Raw genomic sequence first — 14,144 nt, 5'->3', positions numbered from 1 at the left:
GCCTGCTGCAAACACAGCTGAGGCTGCCATGTTCACACAAACAGGCAAGGCACCAATTCAGCCAAGACAGCAGGGATCTGGGGACAGAGATGACAATATAGCTTCTCTCTCTAAGGGCTACTGCTCATGTGAAGTCTCTGCCTGGAGACTGTACTGACCTTGACTTGGGACAGAGCAAAGAAGAGGAAGAGACCCCTGCCAGCTTGCCCAGGGATACCTCCATTCCCATGGAGAAGAGCCACCACAATGGCTTAGAAATAAGGGCGGCTTTGTTTTGTAGAAAGCAGGTGTTTTCAGTTCTCCAAGCTCAAGAAAAGCCTAGAAGACAAGCTTTTTATTTATCTTTCACGATCTCCTAGAAATACACCCCAAATCTGCCAAATGAGGGTCAAGAGCAGCTGATGTAAATGTTTCATCCTGAGAGGGTTGTGTCCAGTTCTGTGTATGCTCTATTTTTTTTTATCAGAGTCAGCTGCAAGGCAGTTGTAAGCCAAAGGAAATTTGGGATGTTCGTTGCATATGTAGCATACACACAGCAAAAGCATGCTRAAAAGCAGAGGCATTCCTTTTTATCCTCCAGGGTGCCACTGCTGGGAGGAGAGGTSCTCCTATCTGCAGATTCAGCAACTCTCAACCCATTGGCAAACCATGTACTGTAGCTGCTTTCCACCCCAGGACAGTGGAGCTTGTTTTGCCCAAGGGGRGGCTGCCATTTCCCCCCTCCTCCCTAACACATATATACCTGCTCTGAACCTGGTGGGAGGGCACACAGCTGGCCGCACCACTGTGGCCACGCTTCAGTGCCACTTGTCTTGTGAGTCACCTCGGCTTGGTTCTGTGCTCTTCCACAATGGTTCCCCTTGCAGGGCACTTCCAATCTCTCCTAYATCACCGCTGCCCGTGATGCTGAGTGCCGGCTGCTAATTCCATTTATGCTGAACACATTGGTGCCAGGTGTGGGGACACGGGTGTCCATGACTTTAGCAGCATTCAAAGTTCTCCGTTGGGGCCGCTGGGAAACCCAGTCACGAACTTCCCACATACTTTACTCCCTTCTTTTTATTCTTTCAGGGGCAAAAGTGTTTAAGACTTAAGTCGTCCTCTTTCCCTGCGCTTGGTGTCTCTCAAAATCCTCCCCAATAAACTGCAGGCTTGTGAACTCTGAGCTGGATATTACACGGCAATCTCGGCCACGGAATTTCCATGCGGTCTGTCTCGTGCACATGCTTTTAACGACTCCCCCCAGTCCGTCGGCTTTGTGTCCCCTGCCGGGTTTATTGGGCAGGAGCGGGGGAAACCGCGAAACGTTCGTGCCTGCCAGGGAGGTTAGGGCAAGCCGCGGGAGCCGTGTGTGCCGGAAGGGCTGTGGCGATGTGCCGCGGGGTGCTCCCATCTCGGTATCCCGGGATACACAGGACGGGCCCGCTCCGCTCCGCTCCGTCCTAACCCTGCACTCCTCCCGCGCGCCGCGCCGCTGGCAGCCGCCTCCCATTGGCCGCTTCCCGGCGGCGCCGGCCAATGGGCGGCCGCGGCTGCCGGCCGTTGGAAGCGCGCCGCAGCGACCGTTAAACCGCCGCCGCCCTCCCCGCGCGGCCGGGCAGCTGCGTGAGGGGCTGCGTGAGGGGCTGCGTGAGGGGCTGCGGCTCCTCGGCCGCCACTGCCCCGCTGCCCGCGTCGCTGCTGCGCCCGCCTGGGCTCTGCGCCCTCCCCCGACTGTGCCTTGAGCCGCCGACGGTCCCTCCTAGGTCCTGTGGCGCCTAGCGCTGGAAATTGTAAATCCAGGCCCTTGGCACGGATGTGCGGTGGAGGGAGGTTTCCACAGCGAGTTGTGCCTGAGCCTTGCAGGGACAAGAGGAGGCTCAGGGGAGAGTTTATCACTCTTTTCAAGTACCTGAARGGAGGTTGTAACCAGGTGGGGGTCGGGAGACGCCCATCCCACCTTCATTCACAATTTTGGGAGACACCTCCCAGGCAAGGAGACGGGATGAGAGGACGTAATTTTAAACTCCAGGTTTAGGTTGAWCATTAGCAAGAATTTATTCAGAAAAGGAGTGATTAGATATTGGMGTGGACTACCTAGMGGTGATGGAGTCACAATCCCTGGAGGTGTTTAAGGAAAGACTGGCTGTGGCATTTAGTGCCATTTTCCAGCTGACATGGTATTCAGTCAGGCTTAGACTCGATCTTGTAGGTGTTTTCCTACCTAAGTGATTTTGTGATTCTGCAGACAGCAGCAAATCCTGTGCCTAGATCCAGGTCAGGTTCAGTCAAACTACCACCCGTATGGTGGGTGGTCCACCATACATCCCAAGGTTGTGATGCTGAAAGTAATCACAGGTAACTTGGGCATTGATGCAATGTCTGGGAAAGACAGGGKTGCTGCTGCCAAGGATGCTGTCCTGCTGCTGGTGGGGAGTGCCAGTGGCATTCACAGGCCGTTTGGCCTTTGGTGTTTTGGCCACGCCATGCAGAGAAACAGCAACAGCAAGGGGTTGGCAGATCAGTGGCAAGCTGACCAGGCACACTGGGGGCCAGGGCAGACCCAGCCTGGAGCAGCAGGGATCTGTGATACGTGAGGTAAAAGAGCAGTGTGGGTTCAGGATGGAGCAGYACCAGAGGGGTAGCAACCAAGGGGTGGTTGAATAATCACTTGTGCCCCTTGGGGTGCACATGCACTGGCTGTCTGTATGGAGAAGTGCACAGCATCTGTCCATCCTGCCTGAATCTTGTTAACACTGTTGGGAACTTYACTTTCATAAGGTCTAAAATTCTCTGCATTTTAAAGAAAGCAGAAGGACTGTCTGGAGTGTATGGGCTCTTCTTTCCTGGAATGTAAAGAAAACCTCGGCTGTGCAGCTGGAGTGCAGGGGGCTTCATTCCTTAGTGAAAGCAGAGAAGGGAAATGCAGATGTCACAGCTGGGACAGGAGATTTATCTTGGCAAGCAAAGAGGAAAAATTTTTCAAAAAGAAAAGAAAACTCAGAAGAATCCCCTCCCCATCTCCATTGCCTGCCAGCACGAACAGAACCTCCAACCTGCAAAGGCCTTTCGTCTCCTGGGCCTGGGCTGCCGCCCAGCTGGATTAGCCCCTCGCTGCTTTCTCTTTGGAGCAAGACCGTTGTGGTGGGACCAGAGAGGCTGTGAGAACCAAAATGATCCTAAAGGGAGACTGCCTCCAAACAACTCAGCTGGAAGTGGGAAGGGGAAAGTCACAGTCAAAGGATGGAAGGAAGCATGAAAGGGAAAAGGAGGGACAGATGCCACCAGGACGACTACAGAAAAGTGGAGTCAGGAGGAGGAAGTCATCACCTCCTCAGCCATGCATGGTGCCACTGGGCTACAAAAGTGTTACTTTAAGGTATCCCATGTGCAACCAGGCAGAGGGGGAGGCTTAGTGCCCTAGTTTCTGCCTGGGGACTCCAGAGTTCTAATACCAGCTCTGGGTGGGGGTAAATGTAGAGCTTGCATTTGGATATCTGGATGCCTTATATTAGCTCCCAAGATAACTGTTGTTCAACAGGAAAGGGTGTTTGAATGAGAAGTGCACGCACGCACATACAGTGTGCTATTTAGACAACCCTAAGCATGAGGTCAGGATGAAAACATGTGGTGGAAATATGTTTGGAAGAGTCAGTGCCTATGTCGATCACCAGGAGTGGGAGGGAGCAGAAGCCAGGAGCTGACAGATTCTCACTCTCTCCCCATGGGCTGAGGTGGCCTCAGCCTGAGTAGATTCTAATGTGGCACCAGAACAGGTTAAGGCTCTCTGTTGGGCCTGGAAACCCAATGGTTGTTGTGTCCCCATACCTGTGCACACTGGCTCATCCTCTTTGGGTGCTGCCTCCCCGTCCTCCCAGAACTAGAGGGGGACGGGCAGCCAGAAATCAGGCTTGGATCAGGAAATCCAGCACATCCTCGCCATTGCGTTTCTGTCCCTTGGCTGCCCCCTTCCTGACCGCTCACTGGTAATACAGCTTTGGAAACACATCTCGTGCTATTTCTTGGCTTTGGAGCATAGTTAGAAGGAGAAGGAAGGAGGGTGTGAAAGGGAGGGGAAGATAGCAGGAGCGAATAATGCAAAATGAGACTGTGCTGTGAGTTTTGTATGCCATCTGGAAACTGTTTCCCCCCAGTACACTGCACACCCACTCCCACTAGGCCAGGATGGTAAGGGTCAAGTTTCCCAGTTGACTGGACCCCCTTGCTAAAGCCAGGCTCATCTGCGTAAAAGCTAATTGAAATATCTTGAAGGAGAATCTCAAYAGAGTTGCAGAGTCCTTCATTGTCACAATTAGAAACTCTTGGCCRATCCTCTGAGGAGCAGGAGCTGGCTGATCTCAGCCTGGCTGGAAGGCACTCTCAAGGAGCTTTGGTCTTGAAGAGGCTGTAAGAGAGTGAGGCTGCCATGTTTATGTATCTGTCCATCCCACCTTCATTCACATCCAGGTTCCATGGATTTTTTCTTGGRCTTTACCTGGTCTGCTGAGATCTTTGTTGCCATTGTGTCGGCAAAAGTCCCCCCAAAACCCCAGCAAAGTCGTGTCATTTCATGGCAGCACATAAAGGCCTTTAGCTATGCTGACCCCAGCCTGGGTGGGAACAGAGGGCTAATGGCCATCTAACACCTTCTTTGCTGTGTTACTTTCCAGCCAGGATAAAACTACTATCCATTTGGCCAGGTAATAAACCTGTTTCTCTTCGTTGCTCAGAAACTTGGAGCACTGACCCTGCCATGCATTGCTGTTATCTATGCAGCCCTGAGTCACCATATCCTAGGACATACAGTTCCCTGAAGCCTCTCTCACACATGCAAAGGAAGAGTATGGCTGAAGTTTTCTCTGAGTTTTGCCAGATAAGTGCAGCTCCCAAAATTAGGGTGGGTGGGACAAAAATTGCATATTCTGGGCTAACAGGCTCAATCTAAACTAATTAGTAGCAGGTTCAATGGCACYTAGCCAAAATAAACTCCTGGTTACTACTCGTTGCATCCATCCCATTGGATTTTGATGAGAGGACACTCTTCTTACCGTGTGGTTGCATGCACAACTGTCTTATACTAATAAGAAATCTAAAATTGACAATACCTGTTGGCTTTAGGAGATAACAGAACCAACCAAAAACACCCAGTAGYCTTCCTGGGATGTGGTGATTTAGCTTCCTGCTGGTCCCATAATTTCCATTGTGGGTGTAGCCAGCTACAAAGCTATGTCATTATTCCCTCTGCCTCTTGCCACCTTTGAACAAAATGGCAATCTCCAGGTCCATGTCAGCTCTAAATTCTCTCCCTCCTTGAGTGTGTTGGGTCCTTGGTGYCCCCTTTGATAATAATCTTAGGTATTGCCAATCTTGTTAGCTCCCTTCTCTCCACCATGTGTATTTGCAGATGTTGGACTGGTATATGTGTGAGTGGTGACAGCTGAAATGGGCTGCTTTGATGAGAAGGCTTTGCCAGTATTTAGTTGTCCTGGAGAATAAAACCCAGAAGCCCAGAGAGGGGCAGATGCTCCAGCATTTCTGGATTCCCCGGGAGGGGTGCATTGTTTATTCTCTGCTCATCACTGATGTTTTTCCTGTCCTGTGCAGTAGGTCTCTGTCTCTTGGGAGAGAATGGTCCYTTGGGGACCTGAACTTTTCCCACACCTCTGCAGGATAAGTGTTGCCTTYGTCCTCATTTCCAAACAGTGAGGTTTCCTAGCAGCAAGTCCGTTGTGTGGTGTCTAAAAGAACCAGAAACCTGCAATTAACTCCTGCAAATATTGGTACCTGTGTTAAGGTTCAGTCCCTTGCACTCGTTACTCATCTCTCACGCCTCAGCAGCTGCTGGGTGACTTTTTTGGTTTCAGAATAAAGCCAGAAGCGCATCTCCACCTCTTTCCCCTGGGTAGGTTTGTCCTACAATGGAGAGATTGTTGACTGACCAAGGGATTGTTGTTTTAAATGTGGGTGGGATGCTGCTAAAAGATAATCTGTGTAACTACTGCATGAATGCATTTTCTTGACTCACTTCAATCCCACCTCTGCCTTTGTTAATGCACAGTTGTGAAAGAAATTGGAAGCACATGGCAGTGTGGGAGACAGCTCTCCCCACAGCTGTCCATCCAGCTCTGCTTCTCTTCCAAGGCTACACAGTGGTTCTAGTTTTGATGATCAGAACACTAAACACAATTTGAGCCCAGCTCTGCTGTGCCRTGGTGCATTGGCAGCCAGCACTCTGAATCCCTTCACTTTTCTGTGGTTCTCGCCCTTACCATAAGGCTATCGTGTTCACATCCTGTGTTTGCTTGTGTTGTTTAGAGAACGCAAGACAAAGAACAGCTGTTACATGAGCAGGCACTCTCTGGGGTTAATGCTCAGGGCTCCAAACTCTTTATCCTTCCATGCTGTAGGATAGGACAAAACCTGGATTTCCAGTGTGTTTTAGATAGCTATCTAACCCAGTTCCATCTGCTGACTCAGCTCTCTCTGAAGTTACATGCCTCACAGATGGTAGGTGTTTTCTGTTACTTGATTCAAGTGCAAGGATGCTTCTAGGCAACTTGGAAATGTCTGGGTAGATTTTACCAAGCTACCCCACCAACWCTGCTTCTGCTGTGGGAGCAAGTAGAGAAAACTTAAGCCTGGACATTGCAGGGAGGGCCTCAACACTCGGATTTAGCATGAGTGTGCCTTCTCCACCCTATTTGCACGTGCAGTGTCTGCTCTCCAGGGAAGCCTCAGATGGTCGTGTGTTGGGCTGTCGCTCCAGGCAGTCGGAGGACAAGTGGGAAGGAAGCAAATGGAGAGAAATCTCCTGTCAGGCAGAATGCAGGTGGCAGGGACTCCACCCCCACTTCCAGCATGCTCTGTGAGCATCTGGGGTTTTAAATTGAGCAGCTGAAGGATGRTGTTGGAAGGTGAAAGGCATTGACATGTTGGAGATTGCTTCTGCTCACCRTCTCCCTCCCCCCTTGGTGGGAAGTGTGGGACTGCTCATCTAGATCCTACTTCACTCCCCAGCCTCACCCCAACACTGACAGCCAGTGGAATGTTGACAGAGTGGTACTGTGCTCAGGTAAAACAAATACACCTTCCAGTAGGAGCAGGAACCTACAGGCTCCAGCATCCGGGGTCCACTGGCCACCTCCTCCCTCAGTCCTAGCACTGGGGAAAGAAAGGACTGCACACACCCCATGCTTGTCTAGAAGCCAGGCTCTCTGCAGAGCTGAGCTCTCACACTGGAATTCATTGGCATTCATGGCTCTACTSTAGGACCTACATGCTCTCTCCAACTCTCATCCATACCCTGTTGCTCTTGGTATTTCAGTATACGGCTTTCAATGCCTTTCTGCCCGCCGAGATGCTTTTCCAGGCAGGGGGTGGGGGGAACGGACCCAGTCTGCCTCCGCTGAGCTCTCTCCAGTTCATTTAAGTTACACAGTTCTGTCTGTGTAATATAGTCACTTCAATCTATCTGTCTTTTCTTTCCTCTCCCTGAGCCAGAAGCCTCAATCTGCCAACAAATGGGATAATTTTTCAGCTGGTGTTTGGCAGCCATCGTTTTTCTCCCTGCCCAACCAATGCTTTGTTGTAGCAAATGGAAAAGCTAGTGATTTGACTTCTGAATAGGAGGATATGCCTCAAAGGAAGCAGGTTCCCTGTAGCATCAGGAGCTGAGCTCTGCAGCARCACTGGCCAGATTTACTGACTGTTACTGGAATGATTAGTGGAATGATTGTTTGTTGTTAACAGCCCATCTGTAGTGTTTAAACTTCATCGGGGAGCCGAATTTCACAGACATTATCTGGCTGAAGTACAGCCTCATATGGTCCACAGAGGGGCTGTTAAATCCCAGAGGAAATTAAATACAACAGGGGGCCTTCCTGTTATGTTGATCCAACTGATCTTTTTTCTCTGATAGAAATCAGCAGCTGGGTTGATGTTCTCTGGGGCATCAATGTGCCTATTGCTGCTGGCAGAGAACATGAGAAAGTGTGTGTCATCAAGGACAGGTCCTGGAGACCATGATTTTCTGCCGCACTCACATTTTATCATCACAGGAATTTCTTTCCTTGTACTATAATCACTTTGTTGTCACAGTGAGATGTTGTTTGGAAGACATAGGTAGATACTCACAGAGGAAGGGGGAACTAAGATAATGTAGAAAAGTTTCATGAGTGTTTGTGGCATAGACAAAAATGCAGTGATGTACAGCACTACATTCCTTTCTATCCTAATTCAAGGTGTTTTTGTCAAACTGATGCAAGCAAGGAATAGGAGCTGCATTTTCCCATCCAAAAAGAGCTGATGCTGAGGTTTGACTCTCAGTGCAGAGGAAGGCTCTGATCCCTCTTGGAGTTGACACTAATCCTCTTTCTCCCTTTGTCTTTCCTCAGCATTTCTCAGAGAATCTGGATCATTTCTCTGACAACATGGAGGATTTTTCCAACGACCTCTTCAGCAGTTTCTTTGATGACCCAGTACTGGCTGAGAAGAACCCTCTGCTGGACATGGACCTGGATCCACCCACTCCAGGTATCCAGGTGGAGCACAGCTATTCCCTCAGTGGAGACTCCGCTCCCCAGAGTCCCCTTGTGCCTGTCAAGACTGAAGATAATGCTAACGGTGAGCATGAGACATGCACAGCACAGCTTTGGGCACATGTGTTAGCAGAGGCTCTGGCTGGCTTTCATATATAAGGACAAACTGGCTATTCCTTGGACTTGCGCAAGGCTGATCCAGGGAAGAATTTGATCTGCCGTTGTCAAGTACAGCCCACATTTTCCCCTTCTATTTGTGCTCTGATAGTTGCATTATTCCTTTGCTGGGCTTACTGTTATTTACGAGGATGATAATTGGCTGTGGCTCAGTGTGCTGCCAGCTTCTGGCAAGCAATAGGCAATGTCTTTTTAGGACCCTGCAAACCTGGGTGTGGATGCCCTAGATCCAGCTCCGTTTTGGCATCAGGCAGCAGGGTTTTGGCTTGCACATAGGAAGCATGAGTCTCTGGCTGCAACCAGTGCTGGTACATGTGGAAAGCTAAGTGGCTTCTTTACCAGCAGATCTTTTAACATGAGACAGAGAGGAACAGTCATTTCAAAACTTATTTTTAAAACAATTCATTTCAAGATAATTTATGATGGCTGGGTATTTTTAGAGCTGCCCTTGCAGAGAGTCCTGTAATTTGTGGGACTGTGTGGGTGTCCCAACAGCTGACGGACACCAGGCTGCCTGAAAAAGCAGTGGCACAGGCTCAGTATACACAGAAGAAAGTTATTCCTTTGAGYAACAGTGAGACCCAGGACAGAGGCTTCCCTCTCATGACTAGGAACGATCCCAGCTTTCTGGTACAAACACCAAGACTGAAGGAGAGAAGGCTGGCCTCTGCTACCTCTTTGGTCCTTGCAAAAGGCACAACCATCTGCCACATTCCTTAGGGGCACCTCAGAGAGGTGCTAGGAGAGAGGCTTATGGCAGGCCAAGCAGCTCTGCTCTCAATTTGCATTTCTTTTTCCTTAGTTTTAACCCCAGTATAGTCTTGGAGGGGGTGACTAACAAAAAAAAAGCCCRAACCAGCATGAATAAATAAACACATCTTCGTTTTGCCCCTGAAAATGAATAGGAGATAAGACTTGAGAATGAGAGAAGCAGAAAGGACGCATTTGTAGAACGCTGTGAAATGAAGACTGCCTGCATGAAGTTACCTCAAGGACTCCTCTGTGAGACACTTAGCACCACTTCTCTCCACTGTGTCTATGCATGCCCTTCATTCAGCTGTCATGTCTCAAAGGCAAGACCAAGGCTCTCCTGAATGGAGTGTGATACTGATCCTTGGGCAGAGATCAGTACAGTGCATAACCCAGGACAGCTTGAGAAGGGCCTGGAACTTGCTTTCTGAGGGTTCAGATCAGCTCTATAAGGGAGTAARGCCTAGCATTAAGATGGCAGGTATAGGAGTATCTGTGCACCCAGTCCTGCAAGCTAGATAATTCAGCTCATCTTTCCAGGGCTTTCTTGGCTCCTAATTGCATGTGAGTCATATTCTAGTGAAATCCTGAGTCAGGTCCAGTATTTGTAACACTGTGCAGTCCTTTTGGCACAGCTCCATCCAGTCTTCGTCCTTTGAGACATTCAGTTCAAATTAATTASCCAGAAATGGTTTTTCTTTAACATTAAGCAATCTCTGCTCAGTCTGCAGAGCTCCCCAGGAATGCCCCTGCTTTGTCTAGGCTTGGAGCTGGCTGAGGCTTGCTCTTTATCAGCTTTCTCCCAGCTTTTCTGCAGCTCTCCAAAACTCTTCCAAATCCTGCCCCTTCCCACATGGTTCCCACTAACATAGGTCAGCCTGGGCAAGCCACTGGGTGCATTGTCACCCAGCTTATCAGTGGAGTCTGCTTTCCAGATGGCTTGTGCACATGGACTGACTGCTTCATTTCTCAACACCAGGCCTCAGTTTTGGTAGGGTGTGATTTGATGCCAGGAGCAAGGGGAGCCAGGGTTGTGCAGAACAGTGAGCACTGGACCAGCCTTGAGWTAGTGCCTACCCTCCTGCAGAGGTCCTGCTCTCTCACTGCTCTTTGCCTTACCTCCTCAACTCCAGGCAGCTACAGATACCTCTCACAGTACTTCTTCCCAATAGATGCAGAGTGTCTAGAGCCAAGGATGAGTGTCCTGGCATGCCTCATCCACCAACAGACAGTGAAATATGTAATGTTACCTCTGAAAATCCTCTCAGGCAGCAGAACACAGAGGAGTCCACACAAGATGCCTTCTCCTTGGTCCCTCATTGACCCTCTAATGGCTTTTTTGTTTCTGATTCTGTAAGTCAATCACTCCCCAGATAAATCTCAGGGTGGGAAAGAGAACAGGGTCAGAATGTAGACAGGAAATGGGAGGACGGCACATACTTATTTGGGTGTCTGCTCCATGGCCTGTCTGGACCAACAGCACTGGGAGCTGCTCTCTCACTGAGCCCTTGGTGGTCTGCTCTCCCTTGTCTGGTAGCTTGCTTCAGCGGCAGCCCTCACAGACAGAGGATACCCCACACATCTGAGAAAAAGAGAAATTCAGAGCTTTGCAACAGAAAGGATGAGGAGGAAAAGGCTTAAAATCACAATAAGGAGCTTCAGAGTAGTCAGTAGGCAAAATGTTCCCATGGTGGGCATAGCAAAACCATAGAAGAGTTTAAATGGAAGAAGCTGTGAACTCTTCATCACATTTCAAAGAGATAGGTTCAAGTGAATTGTCTATCAGGACTGACACAGGTTTAGTTGAATTTGCCTAGAGCAGAGGGATAAACTGATAGATCTCCCAAGGTGCCTCATTTCTGTGAAAGGCAGAAGTCAGTTACGATTTTCTGGATCCAAACACTTGTGGCTGTCTGACACCTYGCTTTTGCCATCAGAAGGGGTTTATCTGCATATCAGGGGTAAGTGGGACTTCACTGCCAGCTGCAGGTTGGGTGTCCCTGGCAAGATACAGAAAACACAACCCAGTCTGTGTCTGCTCAGAAGCCTTTGTGTTGTCTCAGCTGTGCACTGCACCCCTGCCTGAGATGCTGCCTGATGACATTGGCCCTGCTGCATTGTGGGAAGCTCTAGAAAGCAATCCAGCAGCACTGAGAGTAGCACACAGCTCATACACACATACAGCAGCCACAGGAGCTGTGTCTATGCTTGAAGATGTCCAGTCACAGAGACATCTGGAAGGAATGAGCATCTGCTAGAGAGACTTGTCTAGGCAGAAAATAAGAGGTGCTAGACCAAAGACAGGAAGACAACATATTCCATTGGCAAGGGCAACACTGTGTTATCTGATATAATTCTTGTCTAGGCTTTAACACTACTCTGTCCAAGCGAAGTCCAGAGGCAAGGTTGTGCCCTGGCCGCTTCTGAAGGCACCAGAGGGTGAGTAGGGCAAAGAATGTTTAAGGTGCCTTTAAGTTTAGATCAGATGGCAGCTCCCACATGAACAGCTGCTTGCTTGTTGTCTTCTTTGTGCAAGCTTTTCTAGAGCAGAGAAAGACCTTTCTCCCTCTCTCCTCTTGCCAGGACATCTTCTGCACTGAGGCCTRCACTGCAGAACTGCTCTGGGCAGCAGACAGCTAGGCAACATCCTTGGGCCCTCTGACTGGGAATGCTGCATGCAGAGAGCAGTGCAGAGTGAGTCAGACTGTGGCCTTGTGGAGGCAACTGGAACTCTCTGGTAACATGCTTAGCAGTATTCTGTCCTATGTCAAGCCAAATGTATTTTTACTTGTCAGATAAAAAGGAAAAGGGAAAGGATGAGGATTAGGAAGGAGGGTGCAGGCTGCAGGCCAGCTAGGAGTAGCCTTTTGGCAGGCTGAAGTGTTTGAAGAGTAAAGACCAAAACTTTAGATCAGAGCCCAGGCAGCTCTCCTGCCTAACAGTCTTTTTCCCCATCTGATCTGCAGTTTATGTGCAATCTCTACTTCAAGTGGTAAGCCAGGGTCACATCACAGATGTGCATGAGACAGAGCAGGCAGGGCACATGGGAAGCATGCCCCCACAGCTCCATGCAGTTCAGACACTTCCTTTCCCTCATTTGTCCCTGCCAGCAATGGCAGTAGGGCACAGTTGTGGACAGCAGTCTCCTGAGCAACCCAGGGTGGAGGAGAGAAGTCTTAGAGATGAGAATGAGTGGAGCAGCTCTGGAAGCAACCTCACATGCAGGTGCTGCAGTGGGCTTCCTTCCACAGAAATGGACCTTCCTCCTCTTCTRTCATGCAACAAAGCCCTGGTATTTGGCACATCATCGCAAGGCCAAAGCAGCACTGTCAGCCTTTCAGTGTCATCATGCTTGCCCTCTCACCAGCTCTTCAGCACAGAGATGGTGCTATTCTTGGTAACACACCTGGCAGCTCTGTGATGCTGGCTATGCTTCCTAAGGAGCAACAGCCCAGCATCCTCCTTTCACTGGGCCCTAAATAGAAATAAGCTCCAGGGGATGGGACCTAGACATTGCTGGGGGAAGAAACCCTGCAGCTGTCCTCCAGAATTTGGGCACAGTCAGCACAGCAGAGAGACAATTCCTCTAGCTCTGTCTTGTCTGCTCCCCACACACTGGGGGTTCATTCCTTTTTCTGCTCGGGGTTGTGGGCCTGCACATGCTTATGTGGTGACAGTGCTAAACTTGGAAAGGCAGCCTCCTCAGTCGGGGGAAGCTGTCTGTATGGCTTTTTTTTTTCTTGCCTTGTTCTTGCTAGAGTTTGACTTTCATGTTGTGCATGTTTCAGAGCTGGAGAATGGAGTGTGGTCACTGGGGCCCAAGCTCTGCTCCATCATGGTGAAACAGGAACAGAATCTGGCTCTAGACCTGCCTGAGTCCCAGCTAGCTGCCAGCTCCATACCAGTGCTGAACCTCAACCCTCTGCAGAGACTGCCAGTCCCCGAGGAGGTGAGCCCATCTAAGATCAATTGGGAACCTGGGCTCTCACACAGTAGCACCCTTGGTGATGCAGAYCCAGCCACATGACTGCAGGGTCCTGAAAGGTGATTTAGCTGCTGGACAGACAGGAGAAGGGCATACAAAGCCCAGATACTGCATTGTTTGTCATTCTCCTCTTGAAATGGCAGCACAGGAGGCTTTACAATCTCGGTTAAATATAAGCATGTTTCCTTGGCACAAAAGCCAAAAGCTTTAAGCTTGCACCTACTGGAGGTCTGTCCCCTCCAATAAGCCAGTAGTTCTGTAGCCACCCTTGGCTTATTTTCAATTTTCAGAGAACAGTGTCATTGTGATGCAAGTGCATATAGCCCCCCTGCTCTGCCACCATCTTTTTCATGGCTTTGGACTTGTCACATGGCCTCTCACTCTTCACAGCTGCTCACTGGAAATGTTGTTCCCACTCCAGGTCTTGGTTGCTTTTTCCTATGAAGCAGCAGGATTTACTATTTCTATGTAACAAGGGGCCAACTCTTATGGTCATATCTAGGTTGTTAAGAAGTCTGTCTGAAGGAGGTTCACTCATGCCACTGGTATATGGATGTAAGTTGAGGGCTCAGTTCAGCTGGTCTTGGGTCCAGCTGTGTTGGATGAGAAGGTCTGACCAGTCTCACATAGACCTTGCCTATCTTGTAGCAGCTCAGTAGATAACATCAGAGCATCTCTGGGGTTCACTTCCTTTTTTCACTCATGCTGAGCATCTT

At 49.6% G+C, this 14,144-nt stretch overlaps 1 protein-coding gene across 5 annotated transcripts in view; it reads left to right on the top strand.

Annotated features, from left to right (window-relative positions):
• The window catches only part of CREB3L1 (cAMP responsive element binding protein 3 like 1), a 62,179-nt gene that overhangs the window by 32,666 nt on the left and 15,369 nt on the right, over positions 1-14,144 (top strand). For 4 of the 5 annotated variants that reach the window (XM_057365187.1, XM_057365165.1, XM_057365176.1 and 1 more), the window contains 2 exons: positions 8,373-8,601; positions 13,232-13,392. In XM_057365187.1, the coding sequence (XP_057221170.1) occupies positions 8,373-8,601; positions 13,232-13,392 (390 nt within the window). The remainder of the gene's footprint in view (positions 1-8,372; positions 8,602-13,231; positions 13,393-14,144) is intronic. The other variant, XM_057365196.1, reaches the window with a different exon arrangement.

The sequence above is a fragment of the Malurus melanocephalus genome, unplaced genomic scaffold, assembly GCF_030028575.1.
Source record: "Malurus melanocephalus ecotype Western Australia unplaced genomic scaffold, MMel_1.1 scaffold_2, whole genome shotgun sequence".
NCBI classification, from domain to species: domain Eukaryota; kingdom Metazoa; phylum Chordata; class Aves; order Passeriformes; family Maluridae; genus Malurus; species Malurus melanocephalus.
Note: the sequence above shows the minus strand (reverse complement) of the source record. Positions and strands in the feature narration are given on the sequence as shown.